The following is a 26,490-nucleotide window of genomic DNA, read 5'->3' on the forward strand; positions in this document are numbered from 1 at the left end:
TTGCAGTCCAAACGTCGTGAGAATTTTTAATGCTTTATATTTTTTTATTATTTTATTGCTTCCCTATCTACGTGGTGGCGACTTCACCGAAAGAACCGAGAATATTCAATCCCTGCAGTCAATCAAAACGTGACCACATTTCTCCGGCTCTCGAAGCATCACCCTGGCAAACCCGTCTTGAAACGAGGACCCTTCTTACTTGTGTTTAAAGCCTTGCATGGGCTGGCACCACCACCACCACCACCACCACCGCCGCCACATATTCACGAGTTAATTAATCCGCACACACCCCTCAAGGTCTTTTACATTGTGAGACCTCCTTTGCCAGAAACAAGATATAGGAATAGGTTTTTACCCTTTTAACCGGCACAAAAACTGACACCTTTATTCAAGGCATCATGTTTGCAATAACCACAACACAAGCAGTCAGAATGCAAACAAAAAAGACAACTCTGATAATATGCACTGTCCTTGAATTTGATTGGTCCACACCCGAGACGGCTTTTCTTAGAGCCCTTTAGTCTCCATTGGTGTTGGACCAGAAGACGCCAAAAGACTGGGCTCTAAGAAAAGCTGTCTCGGGTGTGGACCAATCAAATTCAAGGATAGTGCATATTATTATCAGAGTTGTCTTTTTTGTTTGCATTCTGACTGCTTGTGTTGTGGTTTTTGCAAACGTGATGCCTTGAATAAAGGTGTCAGTTTTTGTGCCAGTTAAAAGGGTAAAAACCTATTCCTATATCTTGTTACTGGCAAAGAAGGTCTCATAATGTACATGCTCACCCCGAGCCCTCAATACTCTGATGGTGCGCTGTTTTTGAGTTGTACGCCTTTTGGCGTCTTCTGGTCCAACACCAGTGGAGACTAAAGGGCTCTAAGAAAAGCCGTCTCGGGTGTGGACCAATCAAATCCAAGGACAGTGCCAATATTATTATCATCAGAGTTGTCTCTTTTGTTTGCATTCTGACTGCTTGTGTTGTGGTTTTTGCAAACATGATGCCTTGAATAAAGGTGTCAGTTTTTGTGTCAGTTAAAAGGGTAAAAACCTATTCCTATATCTTGTTACTGGCAAAGGAGGTCTCATAATGTGAATGCTCACCCCGAGCCCTCAATACTCTGATTGTGCGCTGTTTTTGAGTTGTACGCCTTTTGGCGTCTTCTGGTCCAACACCAGTGGAGACTAAAGGGCTCTAAGAAAAGCCGTCTCGGGTGTGGACCAATCAAATCCAAGGACAGTGCCAATATTATTATCATCAGAGTTGTCTCTTTTGTTTGCATTCTGACTGCTTGTGTTGTCGTTTTTGCAAACGTGATGCCTTGAATAAAGGTGTCAGTTTTTGTGTGCCAGTTAAAAGGGTGAAAACCTATTCCTATACCCCTCAAGGTCGTCAAGATCTGCAGATTCGTGCCCTTATGTTGCGTGCCTCGATCCTGGCTGCCGTGCCCCTGCGCTGAGCGGTGCCGTGTCTCCGCCTCGGATGTGGAATTCCATACCGCTGGGAATTCGTTTATCCCATCGTGTGGATAGCCTCAAGTCTCGGCCAAAACCGCATCCTCTTAAGGCCGTTCACTCGATGTAGCTCCCCTTCCCTCCTGGACTTCCATTCACCTCATTCTCACGAGGCGCCTTGTAAATTATTATTACAGCTGGGTGGCTGGGTGGGTGGGTTGGTCGCGGGGTGGGTGGGTGGCTGGGTGGGTGGGTTGGTGGCTGGGTGGGTGGGTGGCGGGGTGGGTGGCTCGGTGGGTGGCGGGGTGGGTGGCTGGGTGGGTGGGTGGCTGGGTAGGTGGGTGGCTGGGTGGGTGGCTGGGTGGCTGGGTGGGTGGGTGGATGGCTGGGTAGGTGGCTGGGTGGGTGGCTGGGTGGGTGGCTGGGTGGGTGGGTGGATGGCTGGGTAGGTGGGTGGGTGGCTGGCTGGGTGGGTGGCTGGCGGGTGGCTGCCTGGCTGAGTGGGTGGCTGGCTGGGTGGGTGGCTGGCTGAGTGGGTGGCTGAGTGGGTGGCTGACTGAGTGGGTGGCTGGGTAGGTGGGTGGGTGGCTGGGTGGGTGGCTGAGTGGGTGGCTGGCTGGTTGGGTGGCTGGCTGGGTCGGTGGCTGGCTGAGTGGATGGCTGGCTGGGTGGGTGGCTGGCTGGGTGGGTGGCTGGCTGGGTGGGTGGCTGGCTGGGTGGGTGGGTGGCTGGGTGGGTGGGTGGCTGGCTGGGTGGGTGGGTGGCTGGGTGGGTGGCTGGGTGGGTGGCTGGCTGGGTGGGTGGCTGGCTGGGTGGGTGGTTGGCTGGGTAGGTGGGTGGGTGGCTGGCTGGTTGGGTGGCTGGGTGGGTGGGTGGCTGGCTGGGTGGGTGGGTTGGGTGGCTGGGTAGGTGGGTGGGTGGCTGGCTGGGTGGCTGGGTGGGTGGGTGGCTGGCTGGGTGGGTGAGTGGGTGGGTGGCTGGCTGAGTGGGTGGCTGGGTGGGTGGGTGGCTGGCTGAGTGGGTGGCTGGGTGGGTGGGTGGCTGGCTGGGAGGGTGGGTGGCTGGGTGGGTGGTTGGCTGGGTGGGTGGGTGGCTGGCTGGGTGGGTGGGTGGGTGGCTGGGTGGGTGGCTGGCTGGCTGGGTGGGTGGGTGGCTGGCTGGGTGGGTGGGTGGGTGGCTGGTTGGGTGGCTGGGTGGGTGGGTGGCTGGCTGGGTGGGTGGGTGGGTGGCTGGGTGGGTGGGTGGCTGGCTGAGTGGGTGGCTGGGTGGGTGGGTGGCTGGCTGGCTGAGTGGGTGGCTGGGTGGGTGGGTGAGTGGCTGGGTGGGTGGGTGGGTGGCTGGGTAGGTGGGTGGGTGGCTGGCTGGTTGGGTGGCTGGGTGGGTGGGTGGCTGGCTGGGTGGGTGGGTGGGTGGCTGGGTAGGTGGGTGGGTGGCTGGCTGGGTGGCTGGGTGGGTGGCTGGGTGGGTGGGTGGCTGGCTGGGTGGGTGAGTGGGTGGGTGGCTGGCTGAGTGGGTGGCTGGGTGGGTGGGTGGCTGGCTGAGTGGGTGGCTGGGTGGGTGGGTGGCTGGCTGGGAGGGTGGGTGGCTGGGTGGGTGGTTGGCTGGGTGGGTGGGTGGCTGGCTGGGTGGGTGGGTGGGTGGCTGGGTGGCTGGGTGGCTGGCTGGCTGGGTGGGTGGCTGGCTGGGTGGGTGGGTGGCTGGGTAGGTGGGTGGGTGGCTGAGTGGGTGGCTGAGTGGGTGGCTGGGTGGGTGGGTGGCTGGCTGAGTGGGTGGCTGGGTGGGTGGGTGGCTGGCTGGCTGAGTGGGTGGCTGGGTGGGTGGGTGAGTGGCTGGGTGGGTGGGTGGCTGAGTGGGTGGCTGGCTGAGTGGGTGGCTGAGTGGGTGGCTGAGTGGGTGGCTGAGTGGCTGGCTGAGTGGCTGGCTGAGTGGGTGGCTGAGTGGGTGGCTGAGTGGGTGGCTGAGTGGGTGGCTGAGTGGGTGGCTGAGTGGGTGGCTGAGTGGGTGGCTGAGTGGGTGGCTGAGTGGGTGGCTGAGTGGGTGGCTGTCCGAGTGGGTGGCTGAGTGGGTGGCTGAGTGGGTGGCTGAGTGGGTGGGTGGCTGAGTGGGTGGCTGGGTGGGTGGCTGAGTGGGTGGGTGGCTGAGTGGGTGGCTGGGTGGGTGGCTGAGTGGGTGGGTGGCTGAGTGGGTGGCTGAGTGGGTGGCTGAGTGGGTGGCTGAGTGGGTGGCTGAGTGGGTGGCTGAGTGGGTGGCTGAGTGGGTGGCTGTCCCAGATCACCATGACCGCTTGTCACTCTCAATTCTATCCGGTGCAGTGAGTAGGGAGGTGAGGAGTGAGGTGAGTGGTGAGGTGAGTGGTGAGGTGAGTGGTGAGGTGAGTGGTGAGGTGAGTGGTGAGGTGAGTGGTGAGGTGAGTGGTGAGGTGAGTGGTGAGGTGAGTGGTGAGGTGAGTGGTGAGGTGAGTGGTGAGGTGAGTGGTGAGGTGAGTGGTGAGGTGAGTGGTGAGGTGAGTGGTGAGGTGAGTGGTGAGGTGAGTGGTGAGGTGAGTGGTGAGGTGAGTGGTGAGGTGAGTAGTGAGGTGAGTGGTGAGGTGAGTGGTGAGGTGAGTAGTGAGGTGAGGAGTGAGGTGAGTGGTGAGGTGAGTGGTGAGGTGAGTGGTGAGTAGTGAGGTGAGTGGTGAGGTGAGTGGTGAGGTGAGTGGTGAGGTGAGTGGTGAGGTGAGTGGTGAGGTGAGTAGTGAGGTGAGTGGTGAGGTGAGTGGTGAGGTGAGTGGTGAGGTGAGTGGTGAGGTGAGTAGTGAGGTGAGTGGTGAGGTGAGTGGTGAGGTGAGTGGTGAGGTGAGTGGTGAGGTGAGGAGTGAGGTGAGTAGTGAGGTGAGTGGTGAGGTGAGTGGTGAGGTGAGGAGTGAGGTGAGTAGTGAGGTGAGTGGTGAGGTGAGTGGTGAGGTGAGTGGTGAGGTGAGTAGTGAGGTGAGTGGTGAGGTGAGTGGTGAGGTGAGTGGTGAGGTGAGTAGTGAGGTGAGTAGTGAGGTGAGTAGTGAGTAGTGAAGTGAGGAGTGAGGTGAGTGGTGAGGTGAGTAGTGAGGTGAGTGGTGAGGTGAGGAGTGAGGTGAGTAGTGAGGTGAGGAGTGAGGTGAGTGGTGAGGTGAGTGGTGAGGTGAGTGGTGAGGTGAGTGGTGAGGTGAGTGGTGAGGTGAGTAGTGAGGTGAGGAGTGAGGTGAGTAGTGAGGTGAGTGGTGAGGTGAGTGGTGAGGTGAGTGGTGAGGTGAGTAGTGAGGTGAGTGGTGAGGTGAGTGGTGAGGTGAGTGGTGAGGTGAGTAGTGAGGTGAGTGGTGAGTAGTGAGGTGAGGAGTGAGGTGAGTGGTGATGTGAGTAGTGAGGTGAGTGGTGAGGTGAGGAGTGAGGTGAGTAGTGAGGTGAGGAGTGAGGTGAGTGGTGAGGTGAGTAGTGAGGTGAGTGGTGAGGTGAGGAGTGAGGTGAGTAGTGAGGTGAGTAGTGAGGTGAGGAGTGAGGTGAGTAGTGAGGTGAGTGGTGATGTGATGAGTGAGGTGAGTAGTGAGGTGAGTAGTGAGGTGAGGAGTGAGGTGAGTGGTGAGGTGAGTGGTGAGTAGTGAGGTGAGGAGTGAGGTGAGTGGTGAGGTGAGTAGTGAGGTGAGTGGTGAGGTGAGTGGTGAGTAGTGAGGTGAGTAGTGAGGTGAGTAGGGAGGTGAGTGGTGAGGTGAGTGGTGAGGTGAGTGGTAAGGTGAGGAGTGAGGTGAGTGGTGAGGTGAGTGGTGAGGTGAGTGGTGAGGTGAGTAGTGAGGTGAGTGGTGAGGTGAGTAGTGAGGTGAGTAGTGAGGTGAGTAGTGAGGTGAGTAGTGAGGTGAGTGGTGAGTAGTGAGGTGAGGAGTGAGGTGAGTGGTGAGGTGAGTGGTGAGGTGAGTAGTGAGGTGAGTGGTGAGGTGAGGAGTGAGGTGAGTAGTGAGGTGAGGAGTGAGGTGAGTGGTGAGGTGAGTAGTGAGGTGAGTGGTGAGGTGAGGAGTGAGGTGAGTAGTGAGGTGAGTAGTGAGGTGAGGAGTGAGGTGAGTAGTGAGGTGAGTGGTGAGGTGAGGAGTGAGGTGAGTAGTGAGGTGAGTAGTGAGGTGAGGAGTGAGGTGAGTAGTGAGGTGAGTGGTGAGGTGAGTGGTGAGGTGAGTAGTGAGGTGAGTGGTGAGGTGAGAGTTGAGGTGAGTAGTGAGGTGAGGAGTGAGGTGAGTGGTGAGGTGAGTAGTGAGGTGAGTGGTGAGGTGAGGAGTGAGGTGAGGAGTGAGGTGAGTAGTGAGGTGAGTAGTGAGGTGAGGAGTGAGGTGAGTAGTGAGGTGAGTGGTGAGGTGAGGAGTGAGGTGAGTAGTGAGGTGAGTAGTGAGGTGAGGAGTGAGGTGAGTGGTGAGGTGAGTGGTGAGTAGTGAGGTGAGGAGTGAGGTGAGTGGTGAGGTGAGTAGTGAGGTGAGTGGTGAGGTGAGTGGTGAGTAGTGAGGTGAGTAGTGAGGTGAGTAGGGAGGTGAGTGGTGAGGTGAGTGGTGAGGTGAGTGGTGAGTAGTGAGGTGAGTAGTGAGGTGAGTAGGGAGGTGAGTGGTGAGGTGAGTGGTGAGGTGAGTGGTGAGGTGAAGAGTGAGGTGAGGAGTGAGGTGAGTGGTGAGGTGAGTGGTGAGGTGAGTAGTGAGGTGAGTGGTGAGGTGAGTGGTGAGGTGAGTGGTGAGGTGAGTGGTTAGGTGAGGAGTGAGGTGAGTAGTGAGGTGAGTAGTGAGGTGAGGAGTGAGGTGAGTGGTGAGGTGAGTGGTGAGTAGTGAGGTGAGGAGTGAGGTGAGTGGTGAGGTGAGGAGTGAGGTGAGTGGTGAGGTGAGTAGTGAGGTGAGTGGTGAGGTGAGTGGTAAGGTGAGGAGTGAGGTGAGGAGTGAGGTGAGGAGTGAGGTGAGTGGTGAGGTGAGTAGTGAGGTGAGGAGTGAGGTGAGTGGTGAGGTGAGGAGTGAGGTGAGTGGTGAGGCGAGTGGTGAGGTGAGTAGTGAGGTGAGGAGTGAGGTGAGCAGTGAGGTGAGGAGTGAGGTGAGGAGTGAGGTGAGTAGTGAGGTGAGTAGTGAGGTGAGTGGTGAGGTGAGTGGTGAGGTGAGGAGTGAGGTGAGTGGTGAGGTGAGTAGTGAGGTGAGTAGTGAGGTGAGTAGTGAGGTGAGTAGTGAGGTGAGTGGTGAGGTGAGGAGTGAGGTGAGTGGTGAGGTGAGTGGTGAGGTGAGGAGTGAGGTGAGGAGTGAGGTGAGGAGTGAGGTGAGTGGTGAGGTGAGTGGTGAGGTGAGTAGTGAGGTGAGTGGTGAGGTGAGTGGTGAGGTGAGGAGTGAGGTGAGTGGTGAGGTGAGTGGTGAGGTGAGGAGTGAGGTGAGGAGTGAGGTGAGGAGTGAGGTGAGTGGTGAGGTGAGTGGTGAGGTGAGTGGTGAGGTGAGTGGTGAGGTGAGTGGTGAGGTGAGTGGTGAGTAGTGAGGTGAGTGGTGAGGTGAGGAGTGTGGTGAGGAGTGAGGTGAGTGGTGAGGTGAGGAGTGAGGTGAGGAGTGAGGTGAGGAGTGAGGTGAGTAGTGAGGTGAGTGGTGAGGTGAGTGGTGAGGTGAGTAGTGAGGTGAGGAGTGAGGTGAGTGGTGAGGTGAGTAGTGAGGTGAGGAGTGAGGTGAGGAGTGAGGTGAGGAGTGAGGTGAGTAGTGAGGTGAGTAGTGAGCCAAGTAGTGACTCACCTGTGGAGGAGTCCTCTAAAGTTTCATACTGGAGTAGACGGTCCAGCAGAAAACTACACGGAGAGAGACACGGGGAGAGAGACACGGGGAGAGAGACACGGGGAGAGAGACACGGAGAGACACGGGGAGAGAGACACGGGGAGAGAGACACGGGGGGAGAGACACGGGGAGAGAGACACGGGGAGAGAGACACGGGGAGAGAGACACGGGGAGAGAGACACGGGGAGAGAGACACGGGGAGAGAGACACGGAGAGACACGGGGAGAGAGACACGGGGAGAGAGACACGGGGAGAGAGACACGGGGGGAGAGACACGGGGAGAGAGAGACGGGGGGAGAGACACGGTGAGAGAGACACGGGGAGAGAGACACGGGGAGAGAGACACGGGGAGAGAGACACGGGGAGAGAGACACGGGGAGAAAGACACGGGGAGAGAGACACGGGGAGAGAGACACGGGGAGAGAGACACGGGGAGAGAGACACGGGGAGAGAGACACGGGGAGAGAGACACGGGGAGAGAGACACGGGGAGAGAGACACGGAGAGACATGGGGAGAGAGACACGGGGAGAGAGACACGGGGGGAGAGACACGGGGGGAGAGAGACGGGGGGAGAGACACGGTGAGAGAGACACGGGGAGAAAGACACGGGGAGAGAGACACGGGGAGAGAGACACGGGGAGAGAGACACGGGGAGAAAGACACGGGGAGAGAGACACGGGGAGAGAGACACGGGGAGAGAGACACGGGGAGAGAGACACGGGGAGAGAGACACGGGGAGAGAGACACGGGGAGAGAGACACGGGGAGAGAGACACGGGGAGAGAGACACGGGGAGAGAGAGACACGGGGAGAGAGAGACACGGGGAGAGAGACACGGGGAGAGAGACACGGGGAGAGAGACACGGGGAGAGAGACACGGGGAGAGAGACACGGGGAGAGAGAGAGACACGGGGAGAGAGACACGGAGAGAGAGACACGGGGAGAGAGACACGGGGAGAGAGACACGGGGAGAGAGACACGGGGAGAGAGACACGGGGAGAGAGACACGGGGAGAGAGACACGGGGAGAGAGACACGGGGAGAGAGAGACACGGGGAGAGAGAGACACGGGGAGAGAGACACGGGGAGAGAGACACGGGGAGAGAGACACGGGGAGAGAGACACGGGGAGAGAGACACGGGGAGAGAGACACGGGGAGAGAGACACGGGGAGAGAGAGAGACACGGGGAGAGAGACACGGAGAGAGAGACACGGGGAGAGAGACACGGGGAGAGAGACACGGGGAGAGAGACACGGGGAGAGAGACACGGGGAGACACGGGGAGAGAGACATGGGGAGAGAGACACGGGGAGACACGGGGAGAGAGACACGGGGAGAGAGACACGAGGAGAGAGACACGGGGAGAGAGACATGGGGAGAGACAGACACGGGGAGAGAGACACGGGGAGAGAGACACGGGGAGAGAGACACGGGGGGAGAGACAAGGGGGGGGGGAGAGACACGGGGAGAGAGACACGGGGAGAGAGGCACGGGGAGAGAGACACGGGGAGAGAGACACGGGGAGAGAGACACGGGGAGAGAGACACGGGGAGGGAGACGCGGTGAGGGAGACACGGGGAGAGAGACGCGGGGAGAGAGACACGGGGAGAGGCACACGGGGAGAGAGACACGGGGAGAGAGAGACACGGAGAGAGAGACACGGGGAGAGACACGGGGAGACACGGGAAGAGAGAGACACGGGGAGAGAGAGACACGGGGAGAGGCACACGGGGAGAGAGACACGGGGAGAGAGAGACACGGAGAGAGAGACACGGGGAGAGACACGGGGAGAGAGAGACACGGGGAGAGAGAGACACGGGGAGAGAGACACGGTGAGAGAGAGACACGGGGAGAGAGAGACACGGGGAGAGAGACACACGGGGAGAGAGACACGGGGAGAGAGAGAGAGACACGGGGAGAGAGAGAGAGAGATTACTGAGCGACCGATCTTCAGTGAAGAGGCAGAGGCTAGGAGGGAGAGTCCTCCATCCAGCAGTGGATAGGCCCTGGCTAGTGACCGGTGATGGTGGGGAGCTCACCTCTTGTCTCTGCTGACTTTGAGCAACTTCCTCTGAGCCTTGCGCAACTCATCCTGGAAGGTCTCCTGCTCCTGTGGAGAGACAGAGAAAAGATCGCCCAGGTAGCCTCTAGCAGGGCTGTAGGGGCAAGTGCTGCTAGTGGCGAGTAGCAGCAGAGACCTTTGGCAAAACTGCTGAACAAAGACATTCAGCACATCGGTCAGCGCTACACTACACTATATACTACACACTATTCACTACACTATACACTGCACGTTACTATACACTACTAAACACGACACTACACACCCATACACCCAGACTCTCAGTGTCTCTGACACGGCCACTGTGAACCCCTTGAGAGAGAGAGACACCCAGACCAAGGGCTAGAACCCAGACTCTCAGTGTCTCTGACACGGCCACTGTGAACCCCCTGAGAGACACCCAGACCCAGGGCTAGAACCCAGACTCTCAGTGTCTCTGACACGGCCACTGTGAACCCCCTGAGAGAGAGAGACACCCAGACCCAGGGCTAGAACCCAGACTCTCAGTGTCTCTGACACGGCCACTGTGAACCCCCTGAGAGAGAGAGACACCCAGACCCAGGGCTAGAACCCAGACTCTCAGTGTCTCTGACACGGCCATCGTGAACCCCCTGAGAGAGACACCCAGACACAGGACTAGAACCCAGACTCTCAGTGTCTCTGACATGGCCACTGTGAACCCCCTGAGAGAGAGAGACACCCAGACCCAGGGCATGAACCCAGACTCTCAGTGTCTCTGACACGGCCACTGTGAACCCCCTGAGAGAGACACCCAGACCCAGGGCTAGAACCCAGACTCTCAGTGTCTCTGACACGGTCACTGTGAACCCCCTGAGAGAGAGAGAGACACCCAGACCCAGGGCTAGAACCCAGACTCTCAGTGTCTCTGACACGGCCACTGTGAACCCCCTGAGAGAGAGACACCCAGACCCAGGGCTTGAACCCAGACTCTCAGTGTCTCTGACACGACCACTGTGAACCCCCTGAGAGACAGAGACTCACCCAGACCCAGGGCTAGAACCCAGACTCTCAGTGTCTCTGACACGGCCACTGTGAACCCCCTGAGAGACACCCAGACCCAGGGCTAGAATCCAGACTCTCAGTGTCTCTGACACGGCCACTGTGAACCCCCTGAGAGAGAGAGACACCCAGACCCAGGGCTAGAACCCAGACTCTCAGTGTCTCTGACACGGCCACTGTGAACCCCCTGAGAGAGAGAGACTCACCCAGACCCAGGGCTAGAACCCAGACTCTCAGTGTCTCTGACACGGCCACTGTGAACCCCCTGAGAGAGAGAGACACTCAGACCCAGGGCTTGAACCCAGACTCTCAGTGTCTCTGACACGGCCACTGTGAACCCCCTGAGAGAGAGAGAGACACCCAGACCCAGGGCTCTAACCCAGACTCTCAGTGTCTCTGACACGGCCACTGTGAACCCCCTGAGAGAGAGACACCCAGACCCAGGGCATGAACCCAGACTCTCAGTGTCTCTGACACGGCCACTGTGAACCCCCTGAGAGAGAGACACCCAGACCCAGGGCTTGAACCCAGACTCTCAGTGTCTCTGACACGGCCACTGTGAACCCCTTGAGAGAGAGAGACACCCAGACCAAGGGCTAGAACCCAGACTCTCAGTGTCTCTGACACGGCCACTGTGAACCCCCTCAGAGAGAGAGACACCCAGAACCAGGGCTAGAACCCAGACTCTCAGTGTCTCTGACACGGCCACTGTGAACCCCCTGAGAGAGAGAGACACCCAGACCCAGGGCTAGAACCCAGACTCTCAGTGTCTCTGACACGGCCACTGTGAACCCCCTGAGAGAGAGAGACACCCAGACCCAGGGCTAGAACCCAGACTCTCAGTGTCTCTGACACGGCCACTGTGAACCCCCTGAGGGAGAGAGACACCCAGACCCAGGGCTAGAACCCAGACTCTCAGTGTCTCTGACACGGCCACTGTGAACCCCCTGAGAGACACACCCAGACCCAGGGCTTGAACCCAGACTCTCAGTGTCTCTGACACGGCCACTGTGAACCCCCTGAGAGAGAGAGAGACACCCAGACCCAGGGCTAGAACCCAGACTCTCAGTGTCTCTGACACGGCCATTGTGAACCCCCTGAGAGAGAGAGAGACCCAGACCCAGGGCTAGAACCCAGACTCTCAGTGTCTCTGACACGGCCATCGTGAACCCCCTGAGAGAGACACCCAGACACAGGACTAGAACCCAGACTCTCAGTGTCTCTGACATGGCCACTGTGAACCCCCTGAGAGAGAGAGACACCCAGACCCAGGGCATGAACCCAGACTCTCAGTGTCTCTGACACGGCCACTGTGAACCCCCTGAGAGAGACACCCAGACCCAGGGCTAGAACCCAGACTCTCAGTGTCTCTGACACGGTCACTGTGAACCCCCTGAGAGAGAGAGAGACACCCAGACCCAGGGCTAGAACCCAGACTCTCAGTGTCTCTGACACGGCCACTGTGAACCCCCTGAGAGAGAGACACCCAGACCCAGGGCTTGAACCCAGACTCTCAGTGTCTCTGACACGACCACTGTGAACCCCCTGAGAGACAGAGACTCACCCAGACCCAGGGCTAGAACCCAGACTCTCAGTGTCTCTGACACGGCCACTGTGAACCCCCTGAGAGACACCCAGACCCAGGGCTAGAATCCAGACTCTCAGTGTCTCTGACACGGCCACTGTGAACCCCCTGAGAGACACCCAGACCCAGGGCTAGAACCCAGACTCTCAGTGTCTCTGACATGGCCACTGTGAACCCCCTGAGAGAGAGAGACACCCAGACCCAGGGCTAGAATCCAGACTCTCAGTGTCTCTGACACGGCCACTGTGAACCCCCTGAAAGAGAGAGACACCCAGACCCAGGGCTTGAACCCAGACTCTCAGTGTCTCTGACACGGCCACTGTGAACCCCCTGAGAGAGAGAGACACCCAGACCCAGGGCTAGAACCCAGACTCTCAGTGTCTCTGACACGGCCACTGTGAACCCCCTGAGAGACACCCAGACCCAGGGCTAGAACCCAGACTCTCAGTGTCTCTGACACGGCCACTGTGAACCCCCTGAGAGAGAGAGACACCCAGACAGAGACACAGAGAGGCACGACGTGTCAATGAGGACTCCTACGTAGACAAGGAGGCGGAGTTTGCGCTTGAGGCTCCGGTACTTCTTGCGGTAGTCCACATCCGGCTGACCGTTCATGTTGCCTACCGCACACGCGGGGAGATAATTATTATTTACCTGTTAGTGTATCATTATTATGTGTTAGTGTATAATTATTATTTATCTGTGTTAATGTATAATTATTATTTACCTGTGTTAGTGTATAATTATTGTTTATCTGTGTTAGTGTATAATTATTATTTGTTAGTGTATAATTATTATTTACCTGTGTTAGTGTATAATTATTATTTATCTGTGTTAGTGTATAATTATTATGTGTTAGTGTATAATTATTATTGACCTGTGTTAGTGTATAATTATTATTTATCTGTGTTAGTGTATAATCATTTAACCTGTGTTAGTGTATAATTATTGTGTATCTGTGTTAGTGTATAATTATTATGTGTTAGTGTATAATTATTATTGACCTGTGTTAGTGTATAATAATTATGTGTTAGTGTATAATTATTATTGACCTGTGTTAGTGTATAATTATTATTTATCTGTGTTAGTGTATAATTATTATGTGTTAGTGTATAATTATTGTTTATCTGTGTTAGTGTATAATTATTTTTATCTGTGTTAGTGTATAATTATTATTTATCTGTGTTAGTGTATAATTATTATGTGTTAGTGTATAATTATTATTTACCTGTGTTAGTGTATAATTATTATTTACCTGTGTTAGTGTATAATTATTGTGTATCTGTGTTAGTGTATAATTATTGTTTATCTGTGTTAGTGTATAATTATTGTTTATCTGTGTTAGTGTATAATTATTATTTACCTGTGTTAGTGTATAATTATTATTTACCTGTGTTAGTGTATAATTATTATTTACCTGTGTTAGTGTATAATTATTATTTACCTGTTAGTGTATAATTATTATTTACCTGTGTTAGTGTATAATTATTATTTACCTGTGTTAGTGTATAATTATTATTTACCCGTGTTAGTGTATAATTATTAATCACCTTTGTTAGTGTATAATTATTATTTACCTGTGTTAGTGTATAATTATTATTTACCTGTGTTAGTGTATAATTATTATTTATCTGTGTTAGTGTATAATTATTATTTACCTGTGTTAGTGTATAATTACTATTTATCTGTGTTAGTGTATAATTATTATTTACCTGTGTTAGTGTATAATTATTATTTATCTGTGTTAGTGTATAATTATTATTTACCTGTGTTAGTGTATAATTATTGTTTATCTGTGTTAGTGTATAATTATTATTTACCTGTGTTAGTGTATAATTATTATTTACCTGTTAGTGTATAATTATTATTTATCTGTGTTAGTGTATAATTATTGTTTATTTGTTAGTGTATAATTATTATTTATCTGTGTTAGTGTATAATTACAATTTATCTGTGTTAGTGTATAATTATTATTTACCTGTGTTAGTGTATAATTATTATTTACCTGTTAGTGTATAATTATTATTTATCTGTGTAAGTGTATAATTATTATTGACCTGTGTTAGTGTATAATTATTATTTATCTGTGTTAGTGTATAATTATTATTTACCTGTGTTAGTGTATAATTATTATTTACCTGTGTTAGTGTATAATTATTATTTACCTGTTAGTGTATAATTATTATTTATCTGTGTTAGTGTATAATTATTATTTACCTGTGTTAGTGTATAATCATTTAACCTGTGTTAGTGTATAATTATTATTTACCTGTGTTTGTGTATAATTATTATTTACCTGTGTTAGTGTATAATTATTATTTATCTGTGCTAGTGTATAATTATTATTTACCTGTGTTAGTGTATAATTATTATTTACCTGTGTAAGTGTATAATTATTATTTATCTGTGTTAGTGTATAATTATTATTTACCTGTGTTAGTGTATAATAATTATTTACCTGTGTTAGTGTATAATTATTATTTACCTGTGTTAGTGTATAATTATTATTTATCTGTGTTAGTGTATAATTATTATTGACCTGTGTTAGTGTATAATTATTATTTACCTGTGTTAGTGTATAATTATTATTGACCTGTGTTAGTGTATAATTATTATTTACCTGTGTTAGTGTATAATTATTATTTACCTGTGTTAGTGTATAATTGTTAATTATCTGTGTTAGTGTATAATTATTATTGACCTGTGTTAGTGTATAATTATTATTGACCTGTGTTAGTGTATAATTATTATTTACCTGTGTTAGTGTATAATTATTATTTACCTGTGTTAGTGTATAATTATTATTTACCTGTGTTAGTGTATGATAATTATTCACCTGTTAGTGTATAATTATTATTTACCTGTGTTAGTGTATAATTATTATTTACCTGTGTTAGTGTATAATTATTATTTACCTGTGTTAGTGTATAATTATTATTTACCTGTGTTAGTGTATAATTATTATTTACCTGTGTTAGTGTATAATTATTATTTATCTGTGTTAGTGTATAATTATTATTCACCTGTTAGTGTATAATTATTATTTACCTGTGTTAGTGTATAATTATTATTTATCTGTGTTAGTGTATAATTATTATTTACCTGTTAGTGTATAATTATTATTTATCTGTGTTAGTGTATAATTATTAATCACCTGTGTTAGTGTATAATTATTAATCACCTGTGTTAGTGTATAATTATTATTTATCTGTGTTAGTGTATAATTATTATTTACCTGTGTTAGTGTATAATTATTATTTATCTGTGTTAGTGTATAATTATTATTGACCTGTGTTAGTGTATAATTATTATTTACCTGTGTTAGTGTATAATTATTATTGTGTTAGTGTATAATTATTATTTACCTGTTAGCGTATAATTATTATTGACCTGTGTTAGTGTATAATTATTATTTATCTGTGTTAGTGTATAATTATTATGTGTTAGTGTATAATTATTGTTTATCTGTGTTAGTGTATAATTATTTTTATCTGTGTTAGTGTATAATTATTATTTATCTGTGTTAGTGTATAATTATTATGTGTTAGTGTATAATTATTATTTACCTGTGTTAGTGTATAATTATTATTTACCTGTGTTAGTGTATAATTATTGTGTATCTGTGTTAGTGTATAATTATTGTTTATCTGTGTTAGTGTATAATTATTGTTTATCTGTGTTAGTGTATAATTATTATTTACCTGTGTTAGTGTATAATTATTATTTACCTGTGTTAGTGTATAATTATTATTTACCTGTGTTAGTGTATAATTATTATTTACCTGTTAGTGTATAATTATTATTTACCTGTGTTAGTGTATAATTATTATTTACCTGTGTTAGTGTATAATTATTATTTACCCGTGTTAGTGTATAATTATTAATCACCTTTGTTAGTGTATAATTATTATTTACCTGTGTTAGTGTATAATTATTATTTACCTGTGTTAGTGTATAATTATTATTTATCTGTGTTAGTGTATAATTATTATTTACCTGTGTTAGTGTATAATTACTATTTATCTGTGTTAGTGTATAATTATTATTTACCTGTGTTAGTGTATAATTATTATTTATCTGTGTTAGTGTATAATTATTATTTACCTGTGTTAGTGTATAATTATTGTTTATCTGTGTTAGTGTATAATTATTATTTACCTGTGTTAGTGTATAATTATTATTTACCTGTTAGTGTATAATTATTATTTATCTGTGTTAGTGTATAATTATTGTTTATTTGTTAGTGTATAATTATTATTTATCTGTGTTAGTGTATAATTACAATTTATCTGTGTTAGTGTATAATTATTATTTACCTGTGTTAGTGTATAATTATTATTTACCTGTTAGTGTATAATTATTATTTATCTGTGTAAGTGTATAATTATTATTGACCTGTGTTAGTGTATAATTATTATTTATCTGTGTTAGTGTATAATTATTATTTACCTGTGTTAGTGTATAATTATTATTTACCTGTGTTAGTGTATAATTATTATTTACCTGTTAGTGTATAATTATTATTTATCTGTGTTAGTGTATAATTATTATTTACCTGTGTTAGTGTATAATCATTTAACCTGTGTTAGTGTATAATTATTATTTACCTGTGTTTGTGTATAATTATTATTTACCTGTGTTAGTGTATAATTATTATTTATCTGTGCTAGTGTATAATTATTATTTACTTGTGTTAGTGTATAATTATTATTTACCTGTGTAAGTGTATAATTATTATTTATCTGTGTTAGTGTATAATTATTATTTACCTGTGTTAGTGTATAATAATTATTTACCTGTGTTAGTGTATAATTATTATTTACCTGTGTTAGTGTATAATTATTATTTATCTGTGTTAGTGTATAATTATTATTGACCTGTGTTAGTGTATAATTATTATTTACCTGTGTTAGTGTATAATTATTATTGACCTGTGTTAGTGTATAATTATTATTTACCTGTGTTAGTGTATAATTATTATTTACCTGTGTTAGTGTATAATTGTTAATTATCTGTGTTAGTGTATAATTATTATTGACCTGTGTTAGTGTATAATTATTATTGACCTGTGTTAGTGTATAATTATTATTTACCTGTGTTAGTGTATAATTATTATTTACCTGTGTTAGTGTATAATTATTATTTACCTGTGTTAGTGTATGATAATTATTCACCTGTTAGTGTATAATTATTATTTACCTGTGTTAGTGTATAATTATTATTTACCTGTGTTAGTGTATAATTATTATTTACCTGTGTTAGTGTATAATTATTATTTACCTGTGTTAGTGTATAATTATTATTTACCTGTGTTAGTGTATAATTATTATTTATCTGTGTTAGTGTATAATTATTATTCACCTGTTAGTGTATAATTATTATTTACCTGTGTTAGTGTATAATTATTATTTATCTGTGTTAGTGTATAATTATTATTTACCTGTTAGTGTATAATTATTATTTATCTGTGTTAGTGTATAATTATTAATCACCTGTGTTAGTGTATAATTATTAATCACCTGTGTTAGTGTATAATTATTATTTATCTGTCTTAGTGTATAATTATTATTTACCTGTGTTAGTGTATAATTATTATTTATCTGTGTTAGTGTATAATTATTATTGACCTGTGTTAGTGTATAATTATTATTTACCTGTGTTAGTGTATAATTATTATTGTGTTAGTGTATAATTATTATTTACCTGTTAGCGTATAATTATTATTGACCTGTGTTAGTGTATAATTATTATTTACCTGTGTTAGTGTATAATTATTGTTTATCTGTGTTACTGTATAATTATTGTTTATCTGTGTTACTGTATAATTATTGTTTATCTGTGTTAGTGTATAATTAGTATTTACCTGTGTTAGTGTATAATTATTATTTATCTGTGTTAGTGTATAATTATTATTGACCTGTGTTAGTGTATAATTATTATTTATATGTGTTAGTGTATAATTATTATTTATCTGTGTTAGTGTATAATTATTATTTACCTGTGTTAGTGTATAATAATTATTTACCTGTGTTAGTGTATAATTATTATTCACCTGTTAGTGTATAATTATTATTTACCTGTGTTAGTGTATAATTATTATTGACCTGTGTTAGTGTATCATTATTATTGACCTGTGTTAGTGTATAATTATTATTTACCTGTGTTAGTGTATAATTATTATTTACCTGTGTTAGTGTATAATTATTATTGACCTGTGTTAGTGTATAATTATTATTTACCTGTGTTAGTGTATAATTATTATTTACCTGTGTTAGTGTATAATTATTATTCACCTGTGTTAGTGTATACTTATTATTGTGTTAGTGTATAATTATTATTTATCTGTGTTAGTGTATAATAATTATTTACCTGTGTTAGTGTATAATTATTATTCACCTGTGTTAGTGTATAATTATTATTGTGTTAGTGTATAATAATTATTTACCTGTGTTAGTGTATAATTATTATTTATCTGTGTTAGTGTATAATTATTATTTACCTGTGTTAGTGTATAATTATTATTTACCTGTTTTAGTCTATAATTATTATTTACCTGTGTTAGTGTATAATTATTATTTATCTGTTAGTGTATAATAATTATTTACCTGTGTTAGTGTATAATTATTATTTACCTGTGTTAGAGTATAATTATTATTTACCTGTGTTAGTGTATAATTATTATTCACCTGTGTTAGTGTATAATTATTATTTACCTGTGTTAGTGTATAATTATTATTTACCTGTGTTAGTGTATAATTATTGTTTATCTGTGTTAGTGTATAATTATTATTTATCTGTGTTAGTGTATAATTATTATTTACCTGTTAGTGTATAATTATTATTTATCTGTGTTAGTGTATAATTATTATTTATCTGTGTTAGTGTATAATTATTATTTATCTGTGTTAGTGTATAATTATTATTTACCTGTGTTAGTGTATAATTATTATTTATCTGTGTTAGTGTATAATTATTATTTACCTGTGTTAGAGTATAATTATTATTCACCTGTGTTAGTGTATAATTATTATTGACCTGTGTTAGTGTATAATTATTATTTACCTGTGTTAGTGTATAATTATTATTTATCTGTGTTAGTGTATAATTATTATTGTGTTAGTGTATAAATATTATTTACCTGTGTTAGTGTATAATTATTATTCACCTATTAGTGTATAATTCTTATTTACCCGTGTTAGTGTATAATTATTATTTACCTGTGTTAGTGTATAATTATTATTTACCTGTGTTAGTGTATAATTATTATTTACCTGTGTTAGTGTATAATTATTGTTTATCTGTGTTAGTGTATAATTATTATTATCCTGTGTTAGTGTATAATTATTATTTATCTGTGTTAGTGTATAATTATTATTTACCTGTGTTAGTGTATAATTATTATTTACCTGTGTTAGTGTATAATTATTATTTACCTGTTAGTGTTTAATTATTATTTATCTGTGTTAGTGTATAATTATTATTAATCTGTGTTAGTATATAATTATTATTTACCTGTGTTAGTGTATAATTATTATTTACCTGTGTTAGTGTATAATTATTATTTATCTGTGTTAGTGTATAATTATTATTTACCTGTGTTAGTGTATAATTATTATTTACCTGTTAGTGTATAATTATTATTTATCTGTGTTAGTGTATAATTATTATTTATCTGTTACTGTATAATTATTATTGTGTTAGTGTATAATCATTGTTTACCTGTGTTAGTGTATCATTATTATTTACCTGTGTTAGTGTATAATTATTATTTACCTGTGTTAGTGTATAATTATTATTTACCTGTGTTAGTGTATAATTATTATTATTTACCTGTGTTAGTGTATAATTATTATTTACCTGTGTTAGTGTATAATTATTATTTACCTGTGTTAGTGTATAATTATTATTTACCTGTTAGTGTATAATTATTATTTACCTGTGTTAGTGTATAATTATTATTTACCTGTTAGTGTTTAATTATTATTTATCTGTGTTAGTGTATAATTATTATTAATCTGTGTTAGTATATAATTATTATTTACCTGTGTTAGTGTATAATTATTATTTACCTGTGTTAGTGTATAATTATTATTTATCTGTGTTAGTGTATAATTATTATTTACCTGTGTTAGTGTATAATTATTATTTACCTGTTAGTGTATAATTATTATTTATCTGTGTTAGTGTATAATTATTATTTATCTGTTACTGTATAATTATTATTGTGTTAGTGTATAATCATTGTTTACCTGTGTTAGTGTATCATTATTATTTACCTGTGTTAGTGTATAATTATTATTTACCTGTGTTAGTGTATAATTATTATTTACCTGTGTTAGTGTATAATTATTATTATTTACCTGTGTTAGTGTATAATTATTATTTACCTGTGTTAGTGTATAATTATTATTTACCTGTGTTAGTGTATAATTATTATTTACCTGTTAGTGTATAATTATTATTTACCTGTGTTAGTGTATAATTATTATTTACCTGTGTTAGTGTATAATTATTGTTTATCTGTGTTAGTGTATAATTATTATTTATCTGTGTTAGTGTATAATTATTATTGACCTGTGTTAGTGTATAATTATTATTTACCTGTGTTAGTGTATAATTATTAATCACCTGTGTTAGTGTATAATTATTATTTATCTGTGTTAGTGTATAATTATTATGTGTTAGTGTATAATTATTATTTACCTGTTAGTGTATAATTATTATTATTTACCTGTGTTAGTGTATAATTATTATTGTGTTAGTGTATAATTATTATTTACCTGTTAGTGTATAATTATTATTCACCTGTATTAGTGTATAATTATTATTTACCTGTGTTAGTGTATAATTATTATTGTGTTAGTGTATAATAATTATTATAATTTAACAATTTTAACCCAACAGCTTTGTTAAAACGGCGACAAACACACCCCTACAAATCTTACCACGGATAAGCATCGCGCTCGCACCTGATTGGTCGGGCTCGGCACCCCCCCGCCCCGGCAACAGAGCAGCGGGCCAATGGGAGCGCGGGCGTCGCGAGGCCGTCGTCCAATGGCGAGAGGCGACGACGACGCGCCGTCGCTTGTCCGCTCTAGGGAATCTAAACCGTAGTTGGAGGCCTTTACGGGAATTTTTTTTAATGAAAAAACCCCCCCTCTGTAAAAGTTTATCGTTAAGCTCAACCTGTCGATTTTTTACATCGTCAATTCAGAACACGGAGCGTTAATCGCCAAAGTTAAAACTCGCGTAAGGGAAATGCGGACTCGGTGGAGGCGCTGAGGTAAAAAACAAAATAAAATTTCGTTCACGCCGCTCACGGCAACGCCTAGGCTCTAGCCGGAAGTAAGGCCGCGCCCCTACCCACAATGCACCGCGAAGACCCCCCCCCCCCACCACGCTCCACCCATTGTTCTTTGCACAGCCAATCAGCGGCGGTGAAGGGAGGTGGCAGACCACGTGGAGGTGGCAGTCTCCACGTGTCCGCTAGAGGCCGCTACATTCGCCCGGCCCCTGTGACTGCCGGTGCCAGGCTCGGTGCACCTCGCGGCCCGTCACGTGACGTGCCGCAGGGCTTCTCTCTCTCTCGTTTGCTGGCAGGTCTCGCTCGCACAGACAAAGCTCCCCCAGGTAGCCTCTAGCAGGGCTGTAGGGGCAAGTGCTGTTAGCTACCACCACCTATGAGGCTACCAGCACTGTGGCACACACAGAGGGGGTGGGTGGCCAGCACCACGCCCGGCCGTCTTTGTCTCTCCTCAGTGGCGATGTTTACTACACCACCGCTACACCACCACCACCGCTACACCACCACCACCGCTACACCACCACTACACCACCACCACCACTACACCAACACCACTACACCACCACCACTACACCACCACCACCGCTACACCAACACTACACCACCACCGCTACACCACCACCGCTACACAACCACTACACCACCACCACCGCTACACCACCACCACCACTACACCACCACCACCGCTACACCACCACCACCACTACACCACCACCGCTACACCAACACTACACCACCACCACTACACCACCACCACTACTACACCACCACTCCACCACCACTACACCACCACCACCACTACACCACCACCACCACTACACCACCACTACACCACTACTACCACTACACCACCACCGCTACACCACCACTACACCACCACTACACCACCACCACCACTACACCACCACCACCACTACACCAGATACTCATTTGAGGCCGAGTCGACCTAGGGGAGGACCGGTTAAGAAAATCGTCACTGGTGGTGTTGGAGGCCGTGAGCGGGAATCGAACTCGGCTCGCTGGGTTCGTCACCACTACACGTGACGTCACCACGGCGCCTGTGCCAGGCTAGGTGCAGGAGGTCACGTGACAGACCCTGCAGGTGCCATGGGTTGACTGCTGCTGTGCCAGGCTAGGTGTAGGAGGAGGAGGTCACGTGACAGACCCAGCAGGTGCCATGGGTTGACTGCTGTGCCAGGCTAGGTGCATGAGGTCACGTGACAGACCCAGCAGGTGCCATGGGCTGACTGCTGTGCCAGGCTAGGTGCATGAGGTCACGTGACAGACCCAGCAGGTGCCATGGGTTGACTGCTGTGCCAGGCTAGGTGCACGAAAAGGAGTTCACGGGACAGACCCAGCAGGTGCCATGGGTTGACTGCTGCTGCTGTGCCAGGCTAGGTGCATGAGGAGCTCACGTGACAGACCCAGCGGGTGCCATGGGTTGACTGCTGTGCCAGGCTAGGTGTACCAGCTGTGCCCTCTACTGTGCCAGCTCACAAGACAAAGATCCCCCGTGTAGCCTGCAACAGACTGTAGGGGCAAGTGCTGTTAGCGAGTAGCACAACCTATGAAGGCCAGAACGGCACGCGAGGGGTGGGTGGCCAGAACCACGCCCGGCCGCCTTTGTCTCCCCAAGTGGCGACGATTTTACACACCGCACCAGGTGAGGTCATTTGAGGCTGAGTCGACCTAGGGGAGGCCCGGGACCGGTTCAGAGAATCGCCGGGTTTGTAGCGCAGCGTAGCGCTAACCGCTACTACCCACACACACACAACAACAACCGCCATTCGCCACTAAGTGGCGGTGACGTCACCACGACGCTTGTGCCAGGCTATGTGCACCCTGAGGCCACGTGAAGTGTCGAACGCCCGCTGGCAGGAGGTCACGGGGCAGACCCAGGTGCCACGGGTCGACTGACTGAGATGACTGGCTGATGCACCACCTGTGCCCCCTACTGTGCCAACCTTCTGTGCTTTAGCCACCCGGCGCTCCGCTCGTTGTTCTGAGCGTCGCTCCTCCGCCCTCCGTTGTTGTTGGAGGGCGACTGCCTCCAACTGCCCAGTAGCGTCCTTCACGAGCCTCCTCCACAGAGGCCGATCTTGACACCGCTGGTACCAGTCATCGGCAAGTTCACTCAGCTCCACGTCCTCCTGTACCACATCACTCCATCTCTTCTCTAGCCCGTGCCGCGCCCGTTTAGCCCCCTCGATCCGGCCAAACAAAAGCTGTTTCGGCATGCGGTGGCTGGGCATGCGGGCTACATGACCCAGCCATCGCAGCCTTGCCCGCCAGAGGAGCTCACCGATGGGACCTTGCCCAGATCTTTCAAGGATTTGTGAGCTCCTCACACAATCCAGTCTGGTTAAACCCAGGATGGATCGTAGGCAGGCCAGCCTAAATGTTTCTAACCGGCGAAGATGTTCCATTAGGGGGGTCCACGTTTCGCAAGCATAGAGAAGGGAGGGAATGACCGTGGCCGAGAAGACCTGAAGCTTAGTGCGGAGCGACAGACCAGGTAGCTTCCACACAGCGTTACGCAACCGATGAAAAGATATTGCCGCTCGACTGATTTGGAGTGAGACCTCTGCTGTTAAACTGGAGCCGGTCATAGGCACACTGCCCAGGTATGGGAAACTCTCCACTCTCTCCACAACTGCCCCATCACCGATTGGGAGTTGTGGGGGTCGAGTGTCCGATGGTACAAAATACCCAGGCAGGTGCTTAGTTTTGGTGGGGCTGATGGAAAGGCCCCATCTCTTAGTGGCACGCTCCAGTCTCAGCAGCAGCGTCTCCAACTCCTCCTCTGAATGAGCAGCTATTACCAAATCATCGGCATACATAACGTGGTTGAGCAATAGGGAGCCATCCCTTGACCGCACCCGTGTATCGATCAGCCTCCCATTATATCTTTACCATATGGAGATTCCCCCGGTACAGCTATTGAAGGCTTCACGAACTACGTGGTCGAAATAGATGTTAAATAATGTGGGAGCCAGAGGACATCCCTGTTGCACCCCAAGGTGTACAGGGAATGGCTCCGACTCCCGGCCACGTAGTTTTACCCGGGCCCGCTCACCATCATGAAGGTCCTTAATGATCGTGAGCAGAGGGTCAGGTACTCCAAAAGCACAAAGAACAACCCAGAGCCCAGGCCTACTAATGGTATCATAGGCCTTGACCAGGTCAATAAAGCAGAGATGTAGGTCTTGCTGGAATTCCCTACACCTCTGCTGTAGCAGACGGACAGAAAATATGGCATCTGTGCAGGACCGCCCTTTCCTGAAACCGCATTGGGGCTCCGCAAGCCTCTCCTCAGCGTGCCTGGCAAAGCGATGCTGAATAATCCTTGCCAGGACCTTTCCCGGCACACTGAGGAGTGAGATGACCCTGTAGTTGTTACAGTCTGTGCGGTCCCCCTTCTTAAAGAGGGGGACCACCAGGGCATCCTACCAATCCTGCGGAACCCGTCCAGTGGTCCAGACTGTTGTTATGATGTCATATAGGGCAGTCTGTGCACAAACTCCACCCTCCCTCAGGATTTCGCTTGGGAGATCATCTCTGCCCGCTGCCTTTCCTGGTCTCAGACTCCAGATCGCCCTCAGTACTTCCTCAACAGATGGCACTTCAGCCAGCCACTCACAGGGGGTGACTTCTTCCAATATTTGAGGCACCGCAGCCTCAGCAGGGTCATCCCCACTTTTTGCCACGATGTTTTGCTGGCTGAGGGATTTTCCCTCCCCCAGGACCTCACAGAAATGCTCAGCAAATCTGCAAACCTGTTCCTGGGGGTCGGAGATTGGATCACCGTTTTTTCCCCTAATAATGGTAATAGGTGTGGCGCTGCAGGTTAGATACACACAGATACACACAGAGAGATACACACAGATACACACACAGAGACACACACACACAGATACACACACAGAGATACACACACAGATACACACATATACACACACACAGTGACACACACAGATACAGACGCACACACAGAGACACACACACAGATACACAGAGATACACACAGACACACACACACACAGATACACACACACACAGAGACACACACAGATACACACATATACACACAAACAACAACAACCACAACCGCCATTCGCCACTAAGTGGCGGTGACGTCACCACGACGCTTGTGCCAGGCTATGTGCACCCTGAGGCCACGTGAAGTGTCGAACGCCCGCTGGCAGGAGGTCACGGGGCAGACCCAGGTGCCACGGGTCGACTGACTGAGATGACTGGCTGATGCACCACCTGTGCCCCCTACTGTGCCAACTTGCTTTGCTTTAGCCACCCGGCGCTCCGCTCGTTGTTGTGAGCGTCGCTTCTCCGCCCTCCGTTGTTGTTGGAGGGCGACTACCTCCAACTGCCCAGTAGCATCCTTCACGAGCCTCCTCCACAGAGGCCGATCTTGACACCGCTGGTACCAGTCATCGGCAAGTCCATTTAGCTCCACGTCCTCCTGTACCACATCACTCCATCTCTTCTCTAGCCCTACCGCGCCCGCTTAGCCCCCTCAATCCGGCCGAACAAAAGCTGTTTCGGCATGCGGTGGCTGGGCATGCGGGCTACATGACCCAGCCATCGCAGCCTTGCCCGCCGGAGGAGCTCACCGATGGGACCTTGCCCAGATCTTTCAAGGATTTGTGAGCTCCTGACACAATCCAGTCTGGTTAAACCCAGGATGGATCGTAGGCAGGCCAGCCTAAATGTTTCTAACCGGCGAAGATGTTCCATTAGGGGTGTCCACGTTTCGCAAGCGTAGAGAAGGGAGGGAATGACCGTGGCCGAGAAGACCTGAAGCTTAGTGCGGAGCGACAGACCAGGTAGCTTCCACACAACGTTACGCAACCGATGAAAAGATATTGCCGCTCGACTGATTCGGAGTGAGACCTCTGCTGTTAAACTGGAGCCGGTCATAAGCACACTGCCCAGGTATGGGAAACTCTCCACTCTCTCCACAACTGCCCCATCACCGATTGGGAGGTGTGGCGGTGGAGTGTCCGATGGTACAAAATACCCAGGCAGGTGCTTAGTTTTGGTGGGGCTGATGGCAAACAACCCCCTACCTCCTCGCGGTGCCGGACGGGCAACTCTGTCGTGGACAGTGCTGTGGGGGGAGGTCCAATTTTGATTGGCTCCTCCCCTATATATGTGCATATGTGTCCACCACAGGGGCTAAACGGGGGCTCTGGACGGGTGCGAGGGGCTGGTAACCCCTCCACCTTCAATTAATTACCACTAAACTACGAGTTAAACTGAAATATGTAACTAATAAGCTTGTGCCG

At 46.7% G+C, this 26,490-nt stretch overlaps 2 protein-coding genes and 1 long non-coding RNA gene across 3 annotated transcripts in view; 2 read left to right on the plus strand and 1 right to left on the minus strand.

Moving 5' to 3' along the window:
• Window positions 1-21,679, minus strand: part of INO80E (INO80 complex subunit E) — a 46,131-nt gene extending 24,452 nt beyond the window's left edge. The window contains exons 1-4 of the mRNA XM_076058618.1: window positions 20,829-21,679; window positions 12,424-12,503; window positions 9,256-9,326; window positions 7,179-7,231 (exon numbers count right to left, since the gene is read on the minus strand). Of these exons, the coding sequence (XP_075914733.1) occupies window positions 7,179-7,231; window positions 9,256-9,326; window positions 12,424-12,503; window positions 20,829-20,841 (217 nt within the window). The 5' untranslated portion in view covers window positions 20,842-21,679. The remainder of the gene's footprint in view (window positions 1-7,178; window positions 7,232-9,255; window positions 9,327-12,423; window positions 12,504-20,828) is intronic.
• Window positions 3,727-5,530, plus strand: LOC142908239 (uncharacterized). Its single transcript, XM_076058616.1, has 7 exons — window positions 3,727-3,756; window positions 3,978-4,085; window positions 4,117-4,476; window positions 4,508-4,771; window positions 4,827-4,970; window positions 5,189-5,363; window positions 5,484-5,530. The coding sequence occupies exons 1-6, from the start codon at window positions 3,727-3,729 to the stop codon at window positions 5,321-5,323; spliced, it is 1,041 nt and encodes a 346-aa protein (XP_075914731.1). The 3' UTR covers window positions 5,324-5,363; window positions 5,484-5,530.
• On the plus strand, window positions 5,981-6,788 carry LOC142908237 (uncharacterized). The gene is made up of 3 exons (XR_012931657.1): window positions 5,981-6,056; window positions 6,093-6,164; window positions 6,724-6,788. It is a non-coding gene; the product is annotated as an uncharacterized LOC142908237 (long non-coding RNA).
• Window positions 21,680-26,490: the final 4,811 nt, after the last annotated feature.

The sequence above is a fragment of the Petromyzon marinus genome (assembly GCF_048934315.1).
Source record: "Petromyzon marinus isolate PM22_M1 ecotype Great Lakes invasive population chromosome 77 unlocalized genomic scaffold, UKy_Petmar_22M1.pri1.0 chr77_unloc.3, whole genome shotgun sequence".
Lineage (NCBI taxonomy): Eukaryota > Metazoa > Chordata > Hyperoartia > Petromyzontiformes > Petromyzontidae > Petromyzon > Petromyzon marinus.

What these genes read in the sequence shown, in the direction of transcription:
- LOC142908239 (XM_076058616.1), top strand. Translation starts at nt 3,727, where the DNA reads ATGACCGCTTGTCACTCTCAATTCTATCCG. An exon ending in GTCACTCTCAATTCTATCCG is followed by an intron (nt 3,757 to 3,977) that starts GTGCAGTGAGTA and finishes GTGAGTGGTGAG; the next exon opens with GTGAGTGGTGAGGTGAGTGG. An exon ending in GGAGTGAGGTGAGTGGTGAG is followed by an intron (nt 4,086 to 4,116) that starts GTGAGTGGTGAG and finishes GTGAGTAGTGAG; the next exon opens with GTGAGTGGTGAGGTGAGTGG.